Source organism: Cloeon dipterum, chromosome 3, assembly GCF_949628265.1.
Source record: "Cloeon dipterum chromosome 3, ieCloDipt1.1, whole genome shotgun sequence".
Classification (NCBI taxonomy): domain Eukaryota; kingdom Metazoa; phylum Arthropoda; class Insecta; order Ephemeroptera; family Baetidae; genus Cloeon; species Cloeon dipterum.
In genome coordinates this window covers 13470594-13486691 of record NC_088788.1, presented here as the reverse complement: position 1 = coordinate 13486691, position 16098 = coordinate 13470594, and the positions used below count along the sequence as shown (strand labels likewise).

Here is a 16098-nt window from a genome sequence, read left to right as displayed (position 1 = left end):
ATTAGCATATATCAGCTTCAAGTAACATTACTCTATATTTGAATCTTTATAGCATAAGCAGGAATAAGAGCTTCACATAAGGTTCGCCAATTGCCAACGAGCTTGCTTTTTCGCGATGTTAAAATAGCGACTGACTGACAAACAGATGAACAAATATAGGGGGTAATTATTAGTCTGAATCTTTGAAATAATCATCTCGCACGCACGTACACGCCATCATGATCGGCAGAGGCTCGTTCCGGGGGGACGGACAATTATTGAAAATAAATGTAAGCCCGTCAGGCAGGATTCCTTGAAGCATAATGCCCGCAGCTGCTATATATTTTTGAGACCTGTTTGGGGGAAATCCCGTGCCATATAATTCAGCTACACATGGCAGCAGCCCACAAAAGATCTTGAAATTCAATCTTGCGTTTTCCTTTCCTTCTCGCGTTAACATGGTCAGGACAGAACCATGAGGACCACGCGGTTGGATTGTAAAATGAAAAAAGGATGGGGAGGAGGAGACCACTCCTTTTTTGCAATTTTAAGTATACCTACCCGCACCCGCGAGACGAAGCTTTGCTTCCTCAACACGCCTCTGAACTTGACATTGAAAGAAGAGCCGACAAGGGACTGCGAAACATTATTCCAGCGGCAACCGGTAGAGGCTGGGGCGCTAATCTGATCGGCAGAGCAGTCTTGCAGTGACAATGAGACTGTTTACTGCGGCTCTCTTCGTCCAGTTCTGTTTCCTATTGCACGTGCGGGAAAATGTGGCCACCCCTACTTTTCCAAGCGCGTTTTCCTCGCGTGTCGAAATGGGAATCAAGGACTTCTTGTATGGAATTCTCGGTACTAACGAGAGGGTCCAAGCAAGACGGCAAGCTGCTAAAAGACTCCAGGTCAGTGTTCGAAACAAATTAAATAAAAAAGCTTTTTATTTTTATTATTTTGATGAAGTACGTTTAATTTTTTGAGTTTCAAATTATTCTGGTTACTTTGCTCGCAGAAAATCCAGACGGAGCTAAACAACGTCCCATTTCCTTGCAGTGACCCTTCAAAGTATCGGTCTGCAAAAAAGCCGACTTCTGTTCATCAGTTGATGCCTGGCGATATAGACGTAATCGCGGCTTTGGGAGACAGTTTAACCGCGGGTTTTGGCGCCTCTGCTTCAACCCAGTTACAGGTCCCCATTGAGAATCGAGGACTTGTGTGGAGCATAGGTGAGACAACGCAGTTAAAAAATTATTGACCTTCTCTAACTTTTATTAAATAATCATTAAGTAGAATAAATTGTTTTTCAATTTTGTAATTGCTCAGCAAATACGATTTTAATTTAAATTAGAAAAACTTTCATTATTAAATGATGCACTTTCGAAAAGGGGTCTTCCTTTGTGAATTATTCTACGAATTTATTCCAATCTCAGTCAAGTCTCTTGCAAAACGTTTAGAAGCGTGTAAAAGTTGGCCAAAGAGCGGTTCTCATACGAAATGAGCCAATAGCTAGGCATAGCCCTAAAGGCATTTATCATCTATCATCGCCCAAATATGCATAAAAACACACTTTGGCAAAGCCTCAGAAAACCTGTCATTCCTTTAGCAAGGACAAACCAGTTGCGGAAACCAGAATAAATATTGGCTAGAGACGAGAGGGTTCAATATCCTAAAAAGTTGAAATGTTATACGCCTAGGATCTATCGAGTGTTTGTTCAGTGTTAAAAAAATATTGTCACGCTCTTCTGAATTAACGATAAAATATTTTTTCCCTATATGATTTGACGTTCGAGTTGAATTAGAAAATAATTGGAGCTTTTTTTAAACAAAAGAATTGACTCAGTTTAGTAGCGGAATAAATATATCAACCTTGAAGGTAAATAAAAAATAGCGCGGGTTTGACACTTTTCAAATGACACGCTGCGACGACTGTTTAGGCGTTCTGCGGGTTAAGACAAAATTATAGGCGGTGAGTGCAGAGGTGTGTATGCTTAAAGCAATTGTGTGCTTATGCAATTTCGTTACTAGCCATCCTTGAAGATCATGATGCGGAAGTGCGTTTAGTGTGGAGCACTGCTAATTACACATTTTTGCAAAACTGATTTAAATCTCTATATACCCTTGTGCAATTGAAAATTGGCTAAAATCTGTTATTATGTAGTGGAAAAATAATGTGATGGTAAAAATGTTTAACGATACCTACTGCGGACAAAATGCGTTTATCGCTTTTATCATGTTATCTGCCGGAATTATATTTCTGGCGGGGTGATCCCTTTGTTGAAAATCGATCAGCAATTTTATCCGCATTAGGTGGAGACGGATCTTGGAGGAGCGTCCTTACGCTGCCAAACATTTTGCGTCAGTTCAACCCTGAACTGGTGGGCTTTTCAACTGGCGATGGGCCAGCTCACGCGTATTCTGCCGGTTTTAACGTGGCTGAAGGAGGTGCCACCTCAGATGATCTCGCCTTCATGGCCAAGGTTCTGGTTAAAAGGATCAAATCGCACCCGAAAGTGAATTTCCAGGAGGATTGGAAGGTATATTCCGAAACAATAATTAAGGAAAATACGTTACAGTGGTTTTTAACAAATTATTACCAATTCTTAGCTTGTTACACTTTTGATCGGAAACAACGATATATGCCTGGAGATGTGTTACTCGGAACAACCCCAGGAAATGGCAGCCAGGTTCAAGAAAAACTTGATCAACGCATTGGACTACTTAAGGGATAACATGCCTCGCACTCTCGTCAATTTTGTGGCATTGGGACGTACGTGAGAGCAAAATATTTCCCTGACTTGCAAATCACAATTGAATAGAAAATAAAATAGTTTTGTTTTCAATTTATATTTTTCACTACTTATCCGCTTCACTTGTATATTATCCAGGTATTGATTTACTTCTGATGCAAATGAAACTGCCTTTGTCATGCTACGCGCCGCACAGAATCTTCTGCCCTTGTCTTTTTGGACCAAGATATGACAGAAGCAAGAATTTATACTCAGACATTGTCCACGCCATGACAAATGTTTCTTTGGAAGTGGTACCAATAAAAATGATCTAATTTCACGAATATTTTATCATTGGAAATTTTTTAAGGCAAATGATGGCAGATATGACGGATTGGACAATTTCGCAGTTGTGTCCCAGCCCTTCACAACGCGGCTGATTTTTCCAACACGCATTAACAACTTTGGCCATAATATGACGGATATTTCTCTATTGTCACCTGACTGTTTTCATTTGAGTCAGTCTGGATACGCCAGAGGTTAGTTGATTGTTCATCTAAACTCAGAGTTTATACTAATTAAATAAAAAGCTGCGAATGCACTGTGGAACAACATGTTGGAACCCGTTGGAGAGAAATCAATGGACTGGGCGGACGTGCTGACAAAATTCAACTGCCCTTCAGAGTCTTGGCCATACATTTACACCAGGATAAATACTAACAGTGTTCGATTGAAGAGAAGTGGAGAGAATACCTCAATGAAAATCAACGAAAAAAATAATTATTAAATATCGGCGATTTTTCATTTAGGAGAGCGAAATATCAAGTTGTAAATATTATTGTTCATCTAGATAGTTATCTCCTATTAGCTAAAAATTGTTGAATGAAGTTTTATGTTATTTACAAAAAAAACTGTAAAAATTTCATATACATTTTCCAAAAACCTGAAGTTACCCATTCAAAATAATAGAACATTATAAAAATAAAACTATTTTTTATAAAAAATAATCATGCCTTTTAATTTTATTTGAATAGACTAATAATTTAAGACGTAAAATAAAAAAATGAAATTATGAAATTTTTGTGAGGGAAGCAGCTTAAATGATTCAGAAAATAGAATCAAAAAATTACTGCAGGTAAAAAATAGTGTTAATATAATATACGAGCATTAAATTTATAAACCGCAATAAAATTATTCCCATTTAATAATTTATATTAAATAGCGTTCTGGTTAGCCTAATTATATGTGAGGAAGAATCAGAAATATACAAAAAAAATACCACTATATATAGGAGTAAAACTCAATCATTTGATTTCATTTTTGATCGGTTCGCCTCTTCCTGATAACGATCAAATCGCGAAAACTCCGCGTCCCAATAACATGGGCGTTAGGCGCATGGACTCATCTCGGAGGAAGCCCAGTCCAGAATAGGACCAGCTCGTGTTACTGCCCCCGCACCAAGGTGTTTCATCAAAACGCTAGAATTCGTCCAGTGAAATTCATTCACGCGTATGCGTGCTGGAAAGTTGCAAGTTAGAAAAAGTGGGACGTGACAGCTGAAAGCAATTAATGCTCCCAAATCCGACTGGAATCGTCATTGCAACGCAAAAGATTCAAATAATATGAGTGCAAAAAGCGCGTATCAGCCCATACTCGACTCCAAACATCGTTCGGATTCTCACATTACAAAATTAAGTGCAAGTAAATTGCACGAAAAAGGCATGCGCTCAACAATGATAGCCGAAGACACTTCTACTATGTTTTGTAGAAGCCCCAGCGCAGGGACTAAAATGTCACGTGTATGAATTTTACCTAAAATTTGTAAAAAATGCATCGATATTTTTGCAAAAACGAACCAAACTTATAGATCTGAGTTGTGTTCTCTTAAATTTATTAACGTAATACATAGATAATATTATTAAATGGTTCGAAGCAGAATCTTTTAAATTAGATTACTTTTTGCTTACCTTTTTTAATGGCATTATCATATTATATTCACTGACACTGACAAACGAAAAGTCGTCATGGAAGCAGAGAAGCTGCGCATCGCTCAACAAACACCGAAATTTTCACTGTCGAATAGATGTTGCCCTTGCAACAACGAAGTTGGCGTCCGGCTGTCTGGTTGTTGAGCAATGCGCTATTTTTCCTATTCCGCTATGTACCTAGACGAAGTCTCATGTCCCATCTCTGTTTTTGCTGTGCGACTCCAGTTCCAGTGACTCCCCTACCCTTACCCCTACGACGATTGTTTATAGTATGCTTAGAGGTTGGAGGATGGAGCGCTCTGGACCCAGCTGTTGCTGTTTGTGACGTTTGTGTGATCTGCTGTTGCTGTGCTTCATCACGTTACACCGCAAAGAACGAAGGATAACAATTCAGGTGTCGTGACACTCTTTGGCCTGTTGGCAAGGCCGGCCCGGGCCGGCTAGAGGCTAGAGTAGTCGACATCGGAATTAATCAGGATTTCATAATTTTTCGGATCCACTCAACTATTTCACCAGCAGTCATATTCTGCCTCCTTTTTTGCTCTTTGACACTAAATCAGTGGACTTGGACTACAGTCACCTCACCTGATTACGAATGTGAACTTAGCCGCTAGACTCATCCATGTCATGATCGAGTTTGGTGAGTAACGTAGAATGAAATCGTAGACCAGGAACAGATACTCAATATATAATATGCATGTAAATTTATGTATGTATTTTAGAGCAATTAATATTACAATTACATAACTGAATAATTTAACTGTCGGGGGTAAAATTTGCAATTAAAAATAAAGTATAATAAAGCGGGGAAATTAAAACTTTATCGCATGATCACTGTTTCTATAAAAATAACGGACTATTAGTTTGAATAATTTTGCTCAGCGAATAGATAAATTAACATACACACTTTGAATTGAGCACTGGCTCTGGTGCAAAGAGATTTTCATTTAATATTTCATCTACCTATGATAATCTTTAAAGTTATTGGCCTTCAATTAATTATGCTTTGGGCATAATATCATAGCCTTTTTTGTCGCGCACTAATTAATCTATGTATAGGTGAGAAAGTCGACTAACGGTCAATATTCATTGCTTTTTTGCTTGGAGTTTCAATTAACAAGGAAAAAATCACAGGGAGGAATTACTCTTACAAAAATAAATTTTCTTAAGTCAAAGAAGGTGATAATAGAGCAATAAAATTTCAGGGATTTTGTCTCTTTATTTAACGTATATTGCAGAAGATGGAAATTCGGTAACATTTGACGAGAGTATGTATATGTATGTAACCTTAAAACGAAAAAATTGATCAGGAGAAATTGAAAATTTTAAACTGGACCAACATTATATTACTATTTCGGCTTCATTGACCCTTAAAGCAATATTAAAATTTATGGTCGTTCAAATGTTTCCTTAATTAAGTGAAATTGATAAGCTTGTCTGTTTCCGTAAAGAAACACACTGATAATATTTTTTCCCAGCGATGAGATATTACTATTATAATGTGCGCATATTTACATTTTAAATTAAACTCGTGTGCAGGAATGATTTGCTTGTTTTTTATCAAACCATTTCCCCCTTTGACTTGCATATATAAGGATTGGAACCTTGCCACGTGTCGGGTAAAAAAAATACTGAAAAAGGTTTTGAAAAACTCCGTGTATACACTTTAATAAATCGCAGAAAAATGCTCACAATATTTAAACATACGAAAATGGGCCGTCGCATTTGTACATCATGTTGATTTTATGGATGTCCCCAACGCTCATTCGCTCCCTCTGTCCAACTTTAAAGTTGCCTCCCTAAAAAAAAATGAGGAACTTTATGAAGAATACTCCTTAAAATCCATTTAAGAAATATATGACATGATATTTCGCGTTCTTTTATAATTAAACTGTTTGACCTTCAATGAAAACGAAAACCAATTTGTTAGGAAGCAAAATTTAATGCGAACACAGTAATATTGACCAAACCAGTTCTACAACTTTTTTGTCCGTATCATTTGGCAATAAAATCCTTGAATATTACGGAAGTAAATAATTTTCTTGCATAGTTAAGTGCTATTAATTTACCCTTTAAATATTAAATCTTTCATTTAAAATAAAAATTGCCATTGAATAATTTAAAAAAATTAACCTCACAGACAAAAAACTAAAGCACTCTTGAAGTGTGCTATCGCTATCCAACTTGAAATTTACCTTCTTGGTCTTAAGCGTTGGCTTTCCGTTGGAGCTGAACGCCGCCGTCGAGTAGTGCATGACACTCTCATAGTCATATGGAATTTGAGTATACGCGACCGACGCCGGGATCTTTTTAAAGTTTTCTTCGCGGTTTTTCTCCACGTTCTTCCACAGTATCTCGACAAACTGGTCGCGTTCAGCGCGATTCTGCTCGTGCAGGAAGCCGACGGTGTGCATGAGCTCATGCAGCACGGTGCCCACCCTCATCAAGCATGCCGGGGACTGCAGGTTGACCTGTTGCTTACCACCCGTGCGGCCCACCGAGGCCCAGCAGCCACTGTTGCTGTTCTCGATGCTCACGTAGTCTTTCTCGCGGCCGCTCCAAGGGAAGAAACGCACGCACGTCAGCTGGTGGTACACATCCATCGCCTGGTGGATTATGTCGACGTCTCGTGGAGCTGAAGGGTTATTTTCAATTGTTTCAAATTTGCCAACTCTGGAGTTTTCTTTAGGGATAGGAACAAAATGTGGCTTTATTTATTATTTGGGTCAAATATTCGCACATCTAGAAACATAATATTATTCTCACTTTTCATAAGAGAAAGCAAGGAATAAAAAATGTACGGGGGAAAATTTCCTATCTAAAATACAATGTATATTTTTTTACTAAATAATCTTCTAATTCACTATTTTAAGAATCAGTAAAACTAGCTCTCCAACAAAATTTGCACTCTATTAATTGATTGTGAGTCGAAAAACGTTATCTAACCAAAACTGGATGAAATGACGAAAGGAATTTGGCCTCTCGGCCATCTAGACGTGGTGGCCACCAGACCGTTTCTACTCGTCACCCCAGGCACAAGGATGTCCCCTGCCGCGTAGCTGCCCAGTTCCTCAGGGTTGACCTCGTCCTTCTCAGGGTCATACATGGCCACCCTATCTCCGGTAGAGCTGTCCGGTCTCCCGAAAACTCGGTCGGCTAGGGCTCCATAGTTCGGCGTAATGTCAGGGGAGTTGCGGTAGTTGAAGCCCTTTAAAGTGGCCTCCTTAGGGGCGGCCATACAGGCAGCCACGCAGGCCAGGGGCACGAAGAGACGAAACATGACTGAAAAGGAATACGCACCGATGTGGTTTGTTTGTTTTATCAGGTGCGGGAATGAAATCGTTTCACCGAAGAAAAATTAAAAGCGGAGGGAACTGTCAAGGGCGGACGTCACTGATATGCACTGCTAATGAGTTCTGTAAAAATTTTAACACATTTTCCTGTCCCTGTTTTATTTCCACGACGCCAATGCCAGGGCTGCTTGGCTGTGCTGGTCGAAGATAGCAATGTGGGAGGGTTGGTCGAGAAAAAAAATCGAGGAAGGTGACGTTTCCTGGGATTTTCAACTTAATATGTGATAATTAAATGAGCATTTCACGCTCTACATAGAATGCTATCGAAATTTCTGCGATTACTCGTCCCGTCAGTAAAGTAGAAATTTACGTCGCAGATTACAATAGTTTATGTTGTTATGCTTTTAAATAGGATTGTTATGCATTCACCATAATATATCACAGTCTAGTGTTTATGTTAGGAAAATGGATTTCTATATTGCTGCAAAAGGTGCCTGCTGATAAATTAAATTGTATTCTTGAGTCACAAAATTATTTTTATTAGATTTATTGTCTTATAAAACCAACGCTACTTCATTCTTCTCAAACTCGCAATCTGGAATTGAAGTGGATATTTTTAAGATCTTTAACTTCTAGTACAGATTTACCTCAGATTTAAGTGCTGCTTCCCTCAGCGACGCCTCTTGTAATGCTGCTCTCACTTCAACCAAAATTTTAACCTTTTGGTGCAACTGAGCGCTTAGTTCAGTTCGCTCATGTTTTAACTGAGCTAAAATCAACGGTAACGTGTTATTTTGTATAACTTGCAAAAATTCTTTTAACTCTTACAAACTTCATTTTCAAGCGAAAGTTTCCTTCTTAAAGCTGTATGCAGTTTCTGGCTAGCCTCTGCTGATGCAGAATCTCCAGAACCCTAAAATTAAAATAATTCTAGTCTAGATCTCAGCATTCTAATTAATTTCTAATTTTACCTCTCGAGCACTTCTTAATTTTTCCTGAAGTTTTCGCACATGCTGTCCAAGCATTAAAACAGTTCGTTGCAACTCTTCTCGCGACATTCCTTCGTCACTGTCATCTCCCCTCTACCAACAAAGTAGATTTTAATAATGGGTGTCTTTTGAAAATATGTTACAATTAATCTATTACGTCAGTATTTCTGCTGGAATTCCTCAAATCGTCGACTTTGAGATTGAGCTCCAAATTCGTCGCCTCCAGTCGCGCAATTTTGCTTTGCATTTGCACTGCCGACTCCCGCTGCGTTTCATACTTTCCTCGAAGGGTCGAAAGTTCCGCCCTGAACCTGGGAACGTCGTCAGCCACTCTTTTATGGTGTTCCAACTGTCGACGCAAGCTTGCACACTCTTCCTCGTTTGTGGCTAGTTTTGTGCGTAATTTGGCAAGTTGAGCTTCAGCTGAAACTGGCCTGAAAAGTGTCTGATACTGACATATACCAATTTTATAATTCAATTTTACTTTTCTGCAATCGTGACTGAATTTGTTTTCCTCCTGATTTGCGTGTCCAATAAAATTTTCTCGCGTTCCAATCGCTCAATCAAGGTGCGCAAAGCTAGATTACTTTCCTTCAGTTTTTTACAAGTTGCCTCCGATTCTTCCAACTTTAATTTGAGCTTGTCGCATTTCACTTGCAGTTTTTTTCTCTCCTCCCATCTCGATACAACTTCGCTTGTCTAAAGTAAATTCGTTTTTAAAATTTAAAACAATTCATTTTTGCTAACTTCTCACTTTTGCTTTGCTTTGGTCGAGTATTAGTTGTTCCCTGGTTTTATATGACTCATTTTCTTCCTGGAGTTGTTTGACCTGGGTCTGCAATTTGCTGATAATGGAGGCTACCTTCGCGTTTTCAAACCTCGGTTGCATGGGAGGTTTTTCCACTACTTTAGGAATTGGATCGGAAGTAAGTTTTTCTGGCCTTTCCAAAGAAAAACTTTGAGAGCGCCGCCTTCTTTCGTTGACCTTTGAATTCTTGTAAGTTTATTGTATCCTTAGATTGTTTAATTAATTCATATACCTTCCCTTGCAATTTCTTGATTTGTTCTTGCATATTTGCAACCATTTCTCGCAGATTTTCCACTTCCTGACGAGACCGAGCCAACTCAATATTGGAACGGGCTGAATTCAATTCTTTTTCAGATCTTTCTGTCTGTTAATATTACCATCGATTAAAAAAATTAAAATTGCAAAATATTAGGGCTACAAGTCACCTCAGCTTTTTCAGCAATCCTGATATTTGAAAATCTTCCAGCCATCGCTTGACTCTCCTCTTCCTCAAATCTTTTTAATCGTGTTAATTAAAAATGAAAAGCATTGAGTTTACAATTTTCCATTACCTTTCTTGAAGAGACAGTAGCTTGGTCTGTCTGGCTTCTGCAAGGTCTTTCCACTTTTGCAATTCTCCACTCAGGGTTTTTAGCTGTCCTGCTAAAGTCCCTGCACTGTGATTGGAAACCCTGAGCTCATCCTCGACAGTGTGCAATTGAGTCAAAAGCTTGGTTACTGTTGGCCCTTGCGATACTTCCGGGGCTGTATGCTCCCTAACTTTACTCCCTTCCAGTCTAAAATGCTTAAGGTTGATATGGGATTACAAATTCAATAACTCTTTTTACTTTGCCATGGAATTTTGCAAATCAAAAAGTTGCCTTCTCAATTCTTTGGTAACATTTGAATGCTCGTCGTGAGCCTCCTTCAGGCGCTGCCGGGCCCGCACCACAGCTGCCTCTTTTAGAGAGACCAACTCGGATAAACTGGCAACCATAGCCTGAAAGTGAATTTTTTAATTAAAATTCCGGTCTTCATTCTACCATTGAACGCACTTCAAGGGCAAGCTTAGCTCTTGAGTCGCCCTGCTGACCGTCGACCATCCTTTCCAAATGAGAGATTCTTTCTTCTTTGCTTTGTAACTCCTTTTTAAGCACATCAGTGTTGTCATGGAGGGATGTGAAAGTACCCCTTCGTATTAATTTTTTATGTGGGTGGGTTTTTTGGTTTGGTTTCTCTTCTTTTTGTTGAGGATCATCCAGCTCTTCGACGACCATTTCTGGCTCCTGCTTGGATTTGTCAATGGGCTTTTCGATATTTTCTACTCCACTCATAGATTTTTCAAACTGCAAAATATTAAATAACATCAATTATGAGATCAATAATCTAAGAAATTAATTAATTACTTCCAAATTCATTAGTCGTTGTTCCCAATTTTTTTCTAGCTCTAGTCGCTCATCTTCAAGCATCCTTGAATGAGTTTTTAAACTGACAACTTGGCACTTGAGATCATTGCATTCTTTCTCCAGGTGTTCTGCTTTCCTCGAGCTCTCCAATTCCTATATAGATGTTCCATCTTCAAATTTTTACTCATGAATTAAGAGCAAACGCACCTTTATCCTCAACTGCAAAATTCGTGACTGCCATTCTTGTAATTGATCGCTTTGAGGTTCATTCTGTGAGGCTTGAACTATCTTCAATTTTTCAAACTCAGTTTCCAAATCAGCAACTTTAACTTCTAACGCCTTTCGCTCAGCTTTGGTTGCGTCTAATTCACTCCTAGTTGATGCCAACCACTTTGAAGCAAGTTCGAATGTTGACAAAGGAACGCACGCCGTGTGCCGAGAGCAAATTGAGAGCAGCTTCCTCTTGTAGATCCTAAAATATTTTTATAATTTATTCTAATATATTATACAAATGTGCTCAACTAACCTTTCTCTGCTGTGAATTACAATGGCAGAGTCAAAGTGGTCCCCTTGCATGGTCTTCAACATTGTCTTTAATTTTTTATTTTTTCTCTTTTCTTCTTCAACGAATCGTTCACTCTCCTGTAGTTTAAATTTAACATTTTCCAGCTCTAACCGGAGTGACAAAATATCCTCTGTGATCCGTCCTGAAACCAAAAGGCGTCAAGCGAATTGACTCGCATAAAAAACTTATCGTACCCAAAGTAGCCTGTAAGTCTCCAGAACTTTGAAGCTGCTGATTGAGCTCTCTAATCGTGTCCATTTCAACATTTCTGCTGTTGATTATGTTTTTTAAAGAGTTGATTTCTTGTCGGGATAAATCCAGTTCAGATTCGAGTTTTGTAACTTTCGCAAAGTCATCCTTTTCATAAATATTTAAATAGTTTTGATATACGTATCTGGAAAACTCTTACCTGAACATCTAGAATTTGTTTGAATTCACTAATTGCTAGCTCTGAGTCTTTTATCGAGTAATTTTTCAATAACAGATGTTCCATTTCACGCTTTTCTTCTTCAAGTTCAATCACTTGAGCTAGTTTTAGACACTTCAATAAAATAATTTTTTACCAATTTAATAATACCTTTTGCGAGCTGGTACATTTTTTCCGCATGCTCAGCTTTTTTCGTTAACGTTGATTCGCTTATTTCCAAAGCACTCAATTTCTGTCCTAATGCAGCAAGCTGAAAATTAAAGTTGTTGCGATTTAATGATCGTGTGAGAACAATTTGTTTTTTTTAACCTGTTGATCACTATCGGGGAATTGGCCTTGCGCCTGCATGACTCTGAGATTAGCCCTGTCTTTTTCCAGCTCCTTGGTAAGACTCTCAGCCTTCGATTCAAAGTATTTCACTTTCTCCTGCAAATCCCTCAAGACTCCACTCTCGTTGTCCTAAATTGATTAATTTTAATTTTCTTCAAACAATTCTTAATCACTACTACATTATTGCCCTTCTCCAGTAATGTTTGCCTCAACGTTTCGGTTGCATTTGATAGTTCGTTCTGCGTTTGTTTGTATTCTTCCATTGGCACACAGCGGTCCAACAAATTAGTCAGTTTATTTATTTTATTCTGAAGAGTTATCTGTAGTTTAAATCGCTACGTTATTAATCGCAAATGAGGAGAGTGAATCTAAAAATAACCTCGTTTTCTCTGTAAGCAGCAATTTCACGTCCAAGAACAGATTCCCTTTTAACTGATTCGACCGATTCCTTTTCCAATCGCTCGCTTAGATTTTTTCTCGCTGCTTCCAGACTGTGACATTTCCTGTGGGATAATAATTAACGCGCACACGTTTTAAATTGTGAGCCAATTTATCTACCTCAAAGCAGATCGCTCTGCAATCCTCTGAGTGGCGCATTTCGCTGCGCATACAGCAACTGAATGGTCTTTTTCCCCGTCCAAATGCCTTTTGTACTCCTCAATAGAGTCTTGCAGATCAGATATTTGAGCCGCCAACTCTTCTTCGTGCTCTCGTCGAACATTAGCAATCAGAGGTAGGCTTTTAGACACTTCATTGAACAGCCCTTTCAGTTCCCCTTGTAAATTCCTCATTTCGCTGCTCCAATCTGAGGTCTTGGGCTTTAAAAATTCATTTATATCAAGAATATCATTTCGCCACAGTATTGAAAGCTAACTTTTCCTTCTTGTTGAATATACATCCTCTTTTGAGAAGCTGGACGATTATCCGCCTCGTCTGTTACAGCCGCTCTGAACCCTTCACCCCGATCCAACGCAAGGCCGACGTGCTGCTTCCATTCCCTCTCTTGTTCCCTGCAGAATTAAGTCAAATATTCAGAACTTTTTTTATCAATTGTTATATGAATGGTACCGTGCGATACGAAGTTGTTCTCTTAACTCTGCGGCCACTCCCTGAACGGTATGCAACTGGGCTTGCAGCCTCATTGCAGGGTGGTACCAACCGGCCACGTGCCGGGCGTCTAAAGCCTCTAATAGCCGCTCCAAACAGTTGGACTCAAGGTGGATGTCACTGTTCGCTGTAAATCGTTCTTCATTCGATTTGCTCTTTAATGATATCCATATACCTACCATCTTGCTGCCGAATACTTTCAAGAATTTCATGCATGCCTTTCCTCAGACTTTCATTTTCCTCTATTACCATTTTTACGTCAAACTGCTCGTTGTCGTTGAGCGTCGCTTCTTCGTCATTTTCTGCGATAAACTTCCCCTTTTTTGCCTCCCGCAACTAATTTCCATGTAAAGGTTAAAATTAAATCGTTATCAAGCTGATAAAATTTCATGCCTGTAGTTTTAGGGAAACTTTTTCCTGCTCTAAATTTGCGACTTGCTTCAACAATGATTCGATCCGCTGTCGTTCACTTGCCCGTCGTTCGCGGACACCACTGACGTCAATTTCCTCCTCTGTAACTCCAAATCTTTCCCTAAAATTGGAATCGACATCAGAATTTGCTTGCTATATTAATTTTTTTCGCAACCTTAATGCTAGATTCTGGTCTGCAAGCTCATCTAGGCTGGCCTGCATTTGGTTTGTAGCTTTTATAAGCCGAGCAATGTCTGCATCCCTGATTGCAAGGTTCCGCTTCAGCTCTCTTGCCTCAGCAAGAGCTTCAGGGAGTCCGAACTCCCCTTGCTCTAATTTTTGTAATTGCGTTGACAAGACAGTCACCTGTAAGTTAAACATATTTGTCTTTCTCCAAAAAAATATAGATTTTTCGCTTAAAATACCTGTTCTCCACGCAATAACGCGTCTTTCTCAGCCTCTTCTATTCTTGTTTCGAGCGATCTTTCTCTTTTAACCGCTCTTTGCAATTGTTGCCATAACTTTCTCGACTCTCCATCACCCCTAGTGGCAGCCTTAAGTAATATTTCCCATACTTTAAAATACTGTACTTATTGCTGCGTAACTTCTCCAAGGCTTCCGAACTCTCTTCCAAATCTTTTGTCGCCTCCTCTAAACGAGAGCTCAGTTCGTTAACTTGTTGATCTCTCACCGCCAGAGACTAGATTAATTAAAATAAATCAGTGTTGCTTTTTATTTTATTATTTTATGGAACCTGCGTCACTGCCGAAACAACTTCTTGCAGATGAGTATACTGCTCTGGGCGGGAAAATAGGAGTTGCTGTTTTAAATCCGATATTTCGCTGTCTTTTTTATCCATGAAATTCTGAAATTATTTTATGTGAATACTTCGATGCGGATTTTGTGTAATATTAATTTAACCTTCCATGTTTCAACTCGACTTTCCATCGCCTGTTGGAACTGTAGGAGTTGCGCGTCCAGTTGGCTTCTCTGATCAACAAGCTCTGAAATTTGTCGCCGCAGACTTTCGACCTCGTCTCTTGATTCACTTATGCGGCCTTTAATTGTTAAAACGTATAGGATAAACTATTGACCCTTTTAAAATTGCTTTTACTTTTTAGCTCAGCATTAACTTTTTGACTGTCGGTGAGATCCGAAGTTGTTTCTGCCAAAGCGTCAGTCGCCTCTGCCAACTTGTCACGCAAATTCGACATATGCTGTTTTAAGTTTGCATTTTCTGCCTCTGCGCCCTGAAATTAAGTGAGGTCAATATTGGCCGAGTATTCAGAGACAAATTTTCACCTCCAAATCAGATAAAAGACTTCCAATATGTTCCGTCTGCAGCTCCACCGTTTTCCTCATTTTCTGTTTTTCCTTCTCAGCCCTGTAGTCATCCTCCTAATTTTATAATTAAAATATGTCCTTGTTTCATAATATAAATGTTTACTTCGCTATCAAGCATCGGATCTTTTCCTTTGTGCTTTTTTCTCAAAACTTCCAGCTCTGCCAAGAGCTCTTTATTCTGCTTCAATAAACGGGTTGCTTCGTGTCTAGCTTCACTAGCTATTGAAATCGGAAAAATCTATGATCAGGCGCTATATAGATCTTAAAATCACTAACCCTTTCGAGAGTTCTTGCTTGAGCTAGCCTGGCTTTCCAGTTCTTCATTTTCTTGTCTTAACTTCTCAACCGTTGTTGAATGTTCGTTCTTAATCTCTTCAATCTTTTCAATTTCGTTTAGAAAATTTTTAATTATTAGAAAAAAGTGATTCACCTGGACTCCTCTAAACCGAAGAAGTTTTTGTGCCAAGCCAAAAACCTTTCTGATTTCTTCCTCAGACGCGCCCTCTTCAATTCTACAGTCGGAGATTTGCGCACAAAGTTCTTCTTTGCTGTCATTATTGAGCTCCGAAAAATTGATATCTAAAAAATAGTCCCAATCCATGGTGCCTTGATGCATAAAAATCAGCTAAAATCTAGCTGCAGATATTTACAGCAAAAATAATCGAGCTGCATGCCATGTTCACTATTGCTTTGAGCTGCTGACTGGTCTTGCGGAGCGCGAGGGGTGCTCGCGGGACAGGTGTGCG

The 16098-nt window shown here is 39.1% G+C and overlaps 4 protein-coding genes across 4 annotated transcripts; 1 reads left to right on the top strand and 3 right to left on the bottom strand.

The window, feature by feature from the left end:
* The first annotated feature begins 649 nt into the window (after nt 1–649).
* LOC135938773 (phospholipase B1, membrane-associated-like) lies at nt 650–3712 on the top strand. The gene is made up of 7 exons (XM_065482693.1): nt 650–884; nt 992–1205; nt 2287–2513; nt 2584–2746; nt 2865–3019; nt 3076–3244; nt 3296–3712. The coding sequence occupies exons 1-7, from the start codon at nt 693–695 to the stop codon at nt 3490–3492; spliced, it is 1317 nt and encodes a 438-aa protein (XP_065338765.1). The 5' UTR covers nt 650–692; the 3' UTR covers nt 3493–3712.
* Nucleotides 3713–6330: 2618 nt separating this feature from the next.
* On the bottom strand, nt 6331–8057 carry LOC135940011 (zinc metalloproteinase nas-4-like). Its single transcript, XM_065484650.1, has 3 exons — nt 7640–8057; nt 6889–7328; nt 6331–6492 (listed from the first exon to the last, which is right to left on the bottom strand). The coding sequence occupies exons 1-3, from the start codon at nt 7971–7973 to the stop codon at nt 6391–6393; spliced, it is 876 nt and encodes a 291-aa protein (XP_065340722.1). The 5' UTR covers nt 7974–8057; the 3' UTR covers nt 6331–6390.
* A 443-nt stretch (nt 8058–8500) lies between these two features.
* Nucleotides 8501–13929, bottom strand: LOC135940009 (paramyosin-like). The gene is made up of 25 exons (XM_065484647.1): nt 13777–13929; nt 13559–13724; nt 13365–13500; nt 13049–13308; nt 12870–12993; nt 12670–12810; nt 12470–12619; nt 12311–12410; nt 12143–12261; nt 11928–12090; nt 11695–11875; nt 11376–11640; nt 11169–11321; nt 10818–11108; nt 10611–10762; nt 10335–10559; nt 10209–10278; nt 10016–10147; nt 9730–9960; nt 9460–9674; nt 9133–9409; nt 8958–9068; nt 8815–8899; nt 8634–8755; nt 8501–8581 (listed from the first exon to the last, which is right to left on the bottom strand). Exons 1-25 carry the CDS (start codon nt 13847–13849, stop codon nt 8555–8557), a joined length of 3969 nt encoding a protein of 1322 aa, XP_065340719.1. The 5' UTR covers nt 13850–13929; the 3' UTR covers nt 8501–8554.
* An 8-nt stretch (nt 13930–13937) lies between these two features.
* LOC135940010 (golgin subfamily A member 2-like) lies at nt 13938–16070 on the bottom strand. Its single transcript, XM_065484649.1, has 11 exons — nt 15783–16070; nt 15629–15731; nt 15456–15571; nt 15311–15406; nt 15123–15258; nt 14930–15066; nt 14763–14873; nt 14599–14708; nt 14434–14551; nt 14184–14374; nt 13938–14129 (listed from the first exon to the last, which is right to left on the bottom strand). Exons 1-11 carry the CDS (start codon nt 15966–15968, stop codon nt 13985–13987), a joined length of 1449 nt encoding a protein of 482 aa, XP_065340721.1. The 5' UTR covers nt 15969–16070; the 3' UTR covers nt 13938–13984.
* Nucleotides 16071–16098: the final 28 nt, after the last annotated feature.